The sequence below is a fragment of the Pagrus pagrus genome, assembly GCF_965226575.1.
Source record: "Pagrus pagrus genome assembly, chromosome: 19".
Taxonomy (NCBI): Eukaryota; Metazoa; Chordata; class Actinopteri; order Spariformes; family Sparidae; genus Pagrus; species Pagrus pagrus.
Window position 1 is genome coordinate 2167652 of NC_140203.1, and position 11118 is coordinate 2178769.

At 41.2% G+C, this 11118-nt stretch overlaps 1 protein-coding gene across 1 annotated transcript; it reads right to left on the minus strand.

The window, feature by feature from the left end:
• Positions 1-1488: 1488 nt before the first annotated feature.
• cops4 (COP9 constitutive photomorphogenic homolog subunit 4 (Arabidopsis)) lies at positions 1489-7012 on the minus strand. The gene is made up of 10 exons (XM_084383256.1): positions 6880-7012; positions 5126-5205; positions 4877-5028; positions 4669-4772; positions 4426-4579; positions 3804-3954; positions 3537-3707; positions 3244-3359; positions 2850-2934; positions 1489-2112 (listed from the first exon to the last, which is right to left on the minus strand). The coding sequence occupies exons 1-10, from the start codon at positions 6951-6953 to the stop codon at positions 1979-1981; spliced, it is 1221 nt and encodes a 406-aa protein (XP_084239382.1). The 5' UTR covers positions 6954-7012; the 3' UTR covers positions 1489-1978.
• Between the last annotated feature and the right edge of the window lie 4106 nt (positions 7013-11118).

Consider the following 11118-nt stretch of genomic DNA (forward strand, 5'->3'; position numbering starts at 1 on the left):
TCACAAATCATCTGGACTTCATCTATAGATACTGATGTTCGTCTTTTACAGGATGCTAGGGCGGGTCTCTGACTTTACTGCTGGGGGGGACATTTAACTGATAACTTTCTCAAGAGCACTTCCGGAGGAGGAAACCAAAGATGCCGCCAAACATATTGGTATAGTTAATGTAGGCCTACGTGGAGGAAATGCTGATTACTACCATGAAACTATCCTGTATAATGAAAGATAAATAACTTCAGGGTTGTACCAGCGTGTTAAAAACAACCATGGCAGCGAAGCACCAATACTTTGGAAGCAGTGACACACGAGATTCAACTGTGAGGTAACAGGTGGAACAAAATGGAGTCATGACTGTAGATGTGTCATTGTTATTAAAGTAAATTAAAATGTCGGACATCTTCCCGCCCAGTCGCCAGGAAAACATTTTAGCAGTTGCCGACTTTCATGGAGGCGGATGTTTCAACATTTGTTAACGTGACACCGCTGGATACTTTTAACAAGACGTGAGACGTCCACAGCAGTGTTTTAAGCAGTTTTAAGCCAAATCAGTTTTTCTAACCCAAACCCAGTGTGCTTAAACCCTCTGTGACTACAGACAAGTAGCATCTTGTGTTTTAAGTTAACTTTTGCAGAGTAGCTTCTTATAACTGCAGTCAGCCGGCACCTCCAGACTGCGAGGCTATGAAGGCGGGAATAAACCTTTTAAAACTTTAAAACACATTGTTTTGCATCTTAAATTTGCATTTTCAGTGCATATTATTACATAATTAACTACTATTATACACAACTATCAGAATTGCTTGTTTTCGCTGATATACATTACAGAGCGGTTCCTGTGATCTCCACCTATGACAGGATGTTTTATTTGAGCTTAAATATTGGGCTGATTATTATTTTAAAAAGTCCTTTGAGAAGATGAAAACAATGAACTTAGGTAACAACAAATCTTGTTTGTGTGAGTGAAGAGAGATAAAATGTATTTCACGTATCCACAGTAATCAGAGAACAGGCCTTTATCGCAGCAGACATTTGGACGTGATTTGTCTCTTTTTTTTGTCTCTTTTCTTTTCCAAATAATTACTTTCTATCTCAGAATGACATACAGTCATTACCTGGAGATATTAAATAGATCCTCAACAGGACTCTGCTGAGACATCTGCAGGAGAGTATGACCGTCATATGAATGTGATTTAAAGGGGCTCTACAGTATATTGTAATGTGACCTTCCCCCTCTCTCGAGGTTTCCTACAGCCTATATTGTCTTAGTTGTTATTGTTTTTCAGCTGTTGCACTGTGGATTTCTTTGTGAAGGACTCGATTTTCCGCGTCAGTCCAAAGGATGTGACTTTGTGCCATTTTGGGCGTCTAACGTAAACATTCTCGATTGTCCGCCAACATAAAGCATGAAGCACAACACGGAGGGTCCTTGCAGCCCCTTAAACCAAATGAAAACATTTCAATTCATTTACAAAGTAACAACAAAAATCAGCGTCTCTCAGCTTTGAATTTAATTCTCTGTGCTGATATTCTATAAATGTGGACTGACAACGTTTACACAAATAAATCCAGAGTCACTTGACAGATGTTGGTGCGTCATTATGTTAAATTAAAACACGAGAATGTGTTGAACACAAAAGCTTAAACAGACCAGGCGTTCGCATCTTCCACTTCTTTTTGACCCGATTACATGTCATCATATCCAAATTCTTTAACATGCTGAGAGAAACACACCTAAATGTTACATTACACCCCTCGTGTGACTACATCTGTGCCAGACACTGAAGGTTTTTTCCCCGTCAGCAAAGATGTAAAACAGTGTTCTCTGTTAATATAAACAAGTGATGGTGATGACAGAGGCTTCTCTCCTTGGCCGTTTCCATCACTGGGACTGAAGTGCTGACCAGGAAGGAAGACGACACTTGGAGAGGCTGAGGGAGCAGTTTTGGGTTTTTTATTCTGAGAGTGGTGTCGATGTTTACTGGGTCATCTGGGTTTCCATCGCCTGTGCAGCCCACTCTGGAGCCGCCGTACGGATCTTCTCTAACAGGTTGTTGACTTGGAAACACAGAGACTGGATCTGCTTGTCCCACGTAGGAAGGGGTTCACGTGCTGCCAGAGATAGAAACAAAAGATTAGAAGGATATTAAACAGACGTCTATTTCAGGACACGTGAACAACTGATTTACATGTTCAGAAAGCTGTGTGTGACTTTGAATGGCCGCTGTGCCTGCTCTATCACAGCACTGCCCCTTCCCATGAGCAGGGAGGGTGCTTCATGCTGTTTGTTGTCATTCCTGTTTGAAAAGACTGCCCCCTGCTGGTCGCTGACTGATTGAGCCAAATCACAACGTAAACACTGTAACACATCAGTTTGGGTTACTTTATTTTCTCCCTTGGGAGAAATTTGTCTTGGCTAAAGGAACGTGCTGCATCGAACCAGACATGCCAATAAAACAGATTAATAAGAGCATGGGACGATTGCCTTAGATAAACAATCGAGCGAGTTGATCACAAGTCAAGCGTACAAAATTACTAGAATAAAACATAGGTTACAAAGATATTATATGCACAATCTTTCAACTAGAGCTGTCACAATTCTCCAAATCTGCAATTACAACCGACTTTCAATTTCAGGGTCATAATCCAGTCCGTTCGATTCTTTCAGCACTGACAGCTGTGCTATTCGTACGACTTTATGCTCTGACAACTGTCGCATACATATCACGAATATCACTGTAGTGGATCCCACAACACGTATGACACTAAGTGTGACTGACACTCTTTGGTGGAGGAGAAATAAACAATGTTGTGTTTGATATCAAATCAGACCAGCTGTCGTTACTCACTCTCAAAGTGTACTATGCCATCTATCTGGTCGATGAAGCCGTTCATGCGTCCTTCTGTGATCATCTGCGAAGCAATTTTCTCAGCCTGAAGACAAACAAAAGAAGCTGATGCCTCAACATGTAGCAATGTTTGGCAAGTAAATCATGTCTTTTTCTATTTTCTAAGTCAATAGCTTCTACAGTGAGCTTGAATGCATCAAAAATGTACACATAGATTTGAATAATATATATAATTAATGTCTGCACAACATCTGCAGAGAGATCAACATTAATACTCCTTGAAACCGACCTGTGGCGGCAAACCGTCTCAATATTTACAGCTTAATATTCATTTTCCATCTCCTTATAGTGGCGTTACTTCACACTAGAAATATTCATCTAATCGATGTCTGACCTTTGCTGGGGGGATTTCCAACAGTGCTCCCAGTTCTTCAAAAGTGATGTTGTTGTAGAGTTTGCTGGCAGACAGCAGGTTGTGTTCGATCACAGCTCTGTCCAGGATGCTGGAGCCTGCGAGGGGGAGAACACACAACCTCAACTATATTCATGCTCGATTATGATGAAGCTCCACGTGGTGAAATGTTATATTGCACCCAGAGGAGGAATCTGGACTTTTTAAAGAAACAACACACATAAATCAAATATCAAAATATTAGGGGACGTGTGAAGCTAATTATCTCGACTCACCATCTGCTGTGGTGGCTTTCTGGTGGGGCATCAGCATTGCAGCAAACTCCTGCAGCTGGTTCCCTCTGATAATTCGATCAAGGTACATCTTCTCCAGAATACCGTAGGTGGCCAGCTGCTGACAGCGCTCATCCTTAAATAGAGTGGCCAACATACGGGAACGCTGCTGGCCTACAACATAAAGAAGTATTTTAGTTTTTTCAACTTTTTTTGTCCTTTATATTGTGTTTTGAAAATATTGTCCTAAACACACAAGTCTGAGTGTACCTGCTGAAGCCAGTATGGTGCAGTTCAGGGCGTGTTTCAGCGCCTCCAGACGCTCGCTCTCATGGACGATTGATTTATAAGACAGCTCATTGTATCGTTGTGCAGCTTCAATGAACTTCCTCCTGAAGTCGAGGACTCTGGCATAGCACACCTGACGATGAAAACTCCATGAGACACCGATCCAAACAACACCAGGCATTGATATTATATACCTATAATGAAATATTATGGGAATATCCCCATAATGTTTAATTAAGGAAGGGCTGCAACTTATGATTATCTTATTATTGATTATTCTGCCATTTATTTTCCACCACTTGTTTTATCTCTTATTTTGTGATGCAGGGGGTCAAATCACCCCAAAATCTACTTCCAATGAAAAAGAGTGAATTCCCTCTTCATTGACTGTCATGAAATGCAAATTCCTCCATTTAAGAAGCTGGAACCACATTTTTGTTTGAAGAATGACTGAAACAATAAATCGATTATCAAAACAGTTGGCCACTTTTAATCGACTTATTATTGCAGCTCTACATTTATGCACATTGTTTGCATTCAATTGCAAAGACAGCAGTAATGCATATACAACCTGTGGCGGTGAAATCACTGAGGGATCGTGTACCTTATAGTGTATCTGCAGCTGTTCATTAGACGACTCATTCTGAAGCAATGAAGCTCTGTTGATGTACGCCTCTGCCTGCACTGGATCATCGTCCTCCAGGTAGAGACGGGCAATTTTCAGGTATGTGTCCAACTTATAGTCAACATTGTATTGCCTATGAGGGGAAATGAAAAGGTTTTTGAAGAGCTGGAAATATCACAGACATTAGAGGTAAGGAAATGAATCTGCCGTTAGCTGACTTACTTCTGTCCTGTTTCGAGGGGAATTCCAACTAAAACCTGGGCAGCATTCCTCCAGTCGCCCTCCTTTTCATAAATGGTTGCTAAGTGCTGTCTGATCGAGGCCACCTGAGGATGAGCAAGAACACCCGTTTAATTGTGTGTTTCAGTGAGAATACTGAGGTTTAACTGACCTTATGAAGGCCGGTGAGAGAGCGTGAGGGCTTTTTTACTTGTTCCTCAAAGGAGATGACCCTCGGCTGAATCTTTTCCAAGGTGAAGTGATACACGGCTTTAGCTGTGGCGTCAGGCAGGTTGGGCAGATGTGTGCAGAAGTCTGTGAGCAGCTGTCTCGAGATGACGAGACTGACATTTTCATTGACCACTGATCAAGAAAGGTACAAACAATACGTTTAGATATCCTGTTCATATGTACAAAGTACAAAGCGTTGTTGTGTAAAAAGAATGGGGGGACAGCATACTTGCTTCAACAAAGGCCTTCAAGGATTCCAGTTGATCTGCATCTGTAAACTGAATGGCCTTGTCCAAAATCTGTCGATACCTACAAAAGATTTTACAGGTCAGAGAGCACACCAGTTTTAACTGATAAATGGACATTTAAGAGGCTGAAACCGTAATACGGGGTGGAACGTATAAACACGTCAGTCTAAACTAAATAAATATAAAGCTCAAAGGTACATAAAAAGTCATACTTTGTTGGGCTGTTATTAAAATGGAGACTTCAACTTCAGTTTATTTAAAGTGCACATCGTCCAGAGAGTCTCTGTACACTTCACAGGTCAGTAAAAACAGTGCACACAAGTACACAGTTAAAAGTGCCAATGAGACGATGTGGTTGAGGCGTGTAATTAAGAACAAGGATCATACAGAGTATCGTTAACAGGACTGATAATGAGAACAGTCAATGATTTGAGTTCACAGCTGGTGAAGTCAGGAGAGGTCATGATGAACATTAAGTTGATGTGTGTTTTCAGTCTGGATTTGAAAATGTTAACGGAGCTTGCCTCCCGAATTGGAGCTCTGTGGACAAAGGCTCTACCATCGAAATAGTTTTAATGAATCAGGGAACAGTTAAATATCTGACATTAAGGGAACGCAAAAGACGTGATGGACGTTACGGGAAATAACTTAAAGGGACACTACAGAAGAAATGATACTGTGAAGCAGCAGCAGAAGTGAGTTAAAGGAGCACTCTGTAACCTTCGGCGAAGAAATGTTAATGAGAAAAGAAAGATCTTCATTGGCTGATTTTTTTTCCTGCCTACACAAACTACAGAAACAAACTCATTATTTTCATGACTGAATAAACTGAATAAACACAATTTTATACTGTTTTACTTTATTTATGTGTGGCGGACTCTGCCACCTTTCTAGCTTTAAACGGTGTTCTGGGACCTTATTTTCCTCTGAGAAGAGCTTGTTTATTCACTGATGGGAAAAAAAACAGTTTGTATTATTACCACATTACTAAATTCTGAGTTGAACTTTGTCTCCAAACTACATAGCACACCAGTATCATTTGTAAATGGTAAATTTCTTGTCAAATAACATTACCATGTCGAGCCTGGAAGCTTTTGTACAAGGTGTTCGGTGACTAGGGGTGCAGAGGTATACCGGTTTCAAGGTACACCCAGTGTGGTTATCATGCAGTGTACATTTGCTGAATTCTACACATTAGTGTTATTAAAACATTATATTTGTATTAGTCTGTATCAAGTTTCATGTCTGTCAAAGTTATAATATTTTATAACATTATATTAACACTTTTGTTCCAAATAAAATCCGTCCGTTTTCATTCCTTCATGAGTTATTTTAACTGACATTAATATCACAATATTAATACCGTGATATTTCCTGATGGTTATCATGAACATCGCTGCAGCTCTAACGTTAACTGATTAGCCCTGTTAGCTAATGCTATGCTGTTCTCAGCTAGTAAAGAGTAGCCTCTAGATTCATGCTATTAGGATGAAAACATAACAGCACTGTCAATGTTGGTGTTGAAGCGTAAAGGAAATTCTGCTCAATAAATTCTTCCGATAAACCGTTAACGTTTACCTAGCTCAGCGTGGCTAATGTAGCTAGGTCGCGAACATTAGCTTAGCTTGGTCTATCACAGCTATTTCGTTACCAGCTAACAGTTACTTTCCAGCTGTAGGAAGGCATATGGCTGCTGTTTGCATGTAAAATGTCTTCTGAAACTATCGTGACATACTTGGCGGCCAGATCTTTGTGAGATCCACTTGAATTCATCAGCTGTGCCAGCTCCTGCCTCACTTCGGTCGCCATTGTTGCCTGTCGAAGTGTCAACAAGACACCGGCTTCCTCCACCAAGTAGGGAGCGGGACTTCCGGTGGCGGACGCGTGCACCTCGCGGTAGCGCGCACGCATGCGCAGCGAAAAGAAGTTGTGATTTCTTTTTATACAACGTGCAGTTTAAAAACGAAATATTAGATTTCATGGGAACATTTCGTCGTTCTAGCTTCTCAAAGGTCCCTTTAATCATTTTAACCATCTCAATTTATTTTTTAAAATCATTTTCAGATTTGGACAAAACCAAAAAATCAGTTGATTCCTGATGAAAATTATGAGCAGATTAATCCAAAATGAAGTCCTGTAAAATTAAGACTTACTCCACCTCAACCAACCACAAACGTAAAATCCTGCCTTGACATTAATGCATCACAGGTGATATAATGTAATGATATATCATGATGGTATTTTTCTGCATTGAGTACTAGATTTTCCTTATTATACTTACATAGTTTGACTAAGTAAAAGTTTCAATGCAGGACTGATTTTCAGCACAGTTACACCGTGTGATCTAAAATGAGGATTTTGCATGTAAAAGTAAATATAATTTAAAAATGTGTTAAAAACACAATTTAACACCTTAGTGCACAAAATCAGCTCTGCCAAATGCATGCATTTTTATATTATAAGCAGTGTTGGGCAAGTTACTTTCAAAATGCTATATACTACATATTACAAGTTACCTTCATTTTAAAGTAATGTATTCCATTACAATCTTACTGCCTGCGTAGAGTAATAAATTACTTGTTACACTACTTTTTAGTTTAACAAAATGCCCAAATAACACCTATAGCCTAGATCTTTTTAAATAAATGAATGTCCTTGGACTCAGGGATGAGCAGACAGACAGAGGATCACAGTCTGATATATTATGAGACAAGAATAAATATTTTTAATTGTAGGCTCGGTCATGTGAAACAGACCTGTACCTTCTATAATGTAGTCTATAATGACACGACAAGACAAACATCTCTTCTTCTCTGCCTTTTTATTTTAGTCCACAGAACAAGGAATGCATGGTGTGATTCAAGAATGTAAATTAAAGTGGGCTCAGAGGATCAGGCTTCACCATCAGGCTCATTTCAGTCACACAGAGACTCAACACAGAACTTACAGGCTCGGCTGTATTAAACACACAGTCTATATTAATATGCTGGTGTGGATGGGTTCTTTAAAAAACAACAATAAACGCTTCACTTCTGATGGCAACTCAGATTGTAACACGTTACGTGACAAACCTGTTGTGATATATTACTGAAATATTATTAGTAACGTGTTACATTACTCCATCACAGCTCAAAGAAATATATTACTGTAACATGTTGATTTTCTAACACGTGACTCCTAACACTGATTATAAGTAATGATTCATGCTTCAACCAGTTTCAAAATTACTGCATGACAAGCCTCAAATCTTGGTAGCTAGAGGGTAGGGCTGGGCGATATGGCCTTCAAATAATATCATGACATTTTAATGCCATATTGCGATATACGATATATACCTCTCTAATTGGACTGGAGGACTGGAAGCAAAACCAAATATCACAATATTTTTTACCAAATAGGCCCTACTTTCTGACGTCTGCTCTGTTTGTTACTTTAGGTCTCAAACCTGAGGTTAGCAGACATGCATTTTAATAGAGTTAAATATAGACACTTTGAAATAACATACAATTCAAAAAGGCCATTAAGTTTTTGTAAAACAACAAGCATTCTCATTGTTGCTATAGCAACAACATGAAGAAGATCAAAGGAAGATCAAAGGAAGATCAAAGAAAGATCAAAGGAAGATCAAAGGCAAACGTATTAAAGTCTAGAATGTTGAAATGTTAAATAGAAGAGATGACTTTATATTTGCCACTTTCGCTCAGATCACAGTTTAGTTGAGACACAGATATCTTCGTCGCAATGGACCGTAAACAGAGTAACAGAAGAAAACAAAGGAACAGAAAAACGAGAACGGAGGAAGATAGTTCACAGGATAAGAAAGCAGAAATAAACTTGAGGAGATCTCGTTCTCGGAGCAGGAAGAGACAGAGAAGCCAGTGCAGAGATAACAAAGCGGTCCAGCAGATGGCAGCGCTGGAAGACGTGGAAAACGACTCTGAGGAGGCTGGACCTTCAGCTGCTTTGTTTTCCCATTGTGGACAACCTGAAGAGCAGAGTGAAGTGCAAACTTCTCCCAGCAAGTCCTCTCAAGACACACCGCAGGAGATGAACGGGTCGAAGAAACCACAGCCCCAAGCGGTCTCTGAGACGCTGCACAACATTCAGACTGAACATGAGCAGCAGATTTCCAGCAAGGACGCTCAGATCGAATTGGAGAAATTGAAGGCCGAGATTGCGGACCTTGAAAAGGAAGTGGAGGACATGAAATTAGAAGTCCATGATGAAAAGCAGCTGCGTGCACTGGTTGAACAAAACTTTGAGAGAACCAATCAAAGCTACCTGAAGGACAAGGAAAGAGCTCGCTATGAGTCTCACACAAAAGCTGAACAGCTCGAGGCCGATCTTGTAAATGAGAGGGCTCAAGTTCAGATGCTGGCCATGGAAAAGGAAACGGCTCGGAAGACTGTAGAAAGATTCCAGGATTCCCAAAAAGCCCAGCTTGAGGAGACCAGAAAGATCAAATTTGCCCTTAAAAAGGCAGAGGATCTGCTGGAGACTAAGGACCTCTGCTGGCAGCAGGAGAGAACCTCTCTGCTGGAGAAGATGGAGAAGATGGAGAAATCCAGAGCTCTCTATGAGGATCAGCTGGAGACTGAGCGCCTCTGCTGGCAGCAGGAGAGAACCTCCCTGCTGGAGAAGATGGAGAAATCCAGAGCTCTCTATGAGGATCAGCTGGACCAGCAGAAACACGAGAAACGCATCCTCGTGGATACTCTGAGGAATGTTGGGCAGAAGGCGGAGAGTGAACAGCTGGTGATGCAGGAGGAAAAGACACACTTCATTCAGGCCAGAGAAGGAATCAAGAAGGCTTTGCAGGAGTTTCAACAGGAAGCAGAGAAGACTTTTGCAAACACCATCAGACATCAGGAGGAGTTGCAGCCATCTCTCATGCAGTCCACAGACAGTATTGAGAAGATGCAGAAGGAAAGGGAGGAGGAGCGGGAGGAGAAAGAGAGCTCCATGGAGTCCCAGCTGAAAGAGCCCACGAGCAAGAAGAAAAAGAAGAAGACTGTGACTTTGGATGAAGCCATCAGACATCAGGAGGAGTTGCAGCCATCTCTCATGCAGTCCACAGACCGTATTGAGAAGATGCAGAAGGAAAGGGAGGAGTGGGAGGAGAAAGAGAGCTCCATGGAGTCCCAGCTGAAAGAGCCCACGAGCAAGAAGAAAAAGAAGAAGACTGTGACTTTGGATGAAGCCATCAGACATCAGGAGGAGTTGCAGCCATCTCTCATGCAGTCCACAGACAGTATTGAGAAGATGCAGCAGGAAAGGGAGGAGGAGTGGGTGGTGATAGAAAGCTCCATGATGTCCCAGCTGAAAGAGCCCACGAGCAAGAAGAAAAAAGGGAAGAAATGGTACAGCATCATTTTCCCGTGCATATTTCTACGCTCAGTTAAAGCGGTCCAGCAGATGACAGCGCTGGAAGACGTGGAAAACGACTCTGAGAAGGCTGGACCTTCTTCCAGTGCATAGATCCACGCTCAGTTACTGAGGACGACTACAAACCCTCCCTGAGCTACAACTGGTTTTCTCCGGGTGCTCTGGTTAGCCAACTTTAATTGAAGAAGAGATTCTTCAATTAAGAAAAAAAAGTAACATTGGTTCAGGCGTGTAAAACTGACCCATCACAAAGGCTGGACCTTCTTCCAGTGCATAGATCCACGCTCAGTTACTGCGGACGACTAAAAACTCTCCCTGAGCTACAACTGGTTTTCTCCGGGTGCTCTGGTTAGCCAACTTTAATTGAAGAAGAAATTCTTAGATTAAGAAAAAAAAATTACATTGGTTCAGGCGTGTAAAACTGACCCATCACAAATATACAAGAACAAATGCACGTACACACCCAGCCGTCTGAGGAGAGGGGATCTAAGTAACAGAAAAACGAGAGTGAAGGAAGTTAGTTCACAGGATAAGAAAGCAGAAATAAACGTGAGGAGATCTCGTTCTCGGAGCAGGAAGAGACAGAGAA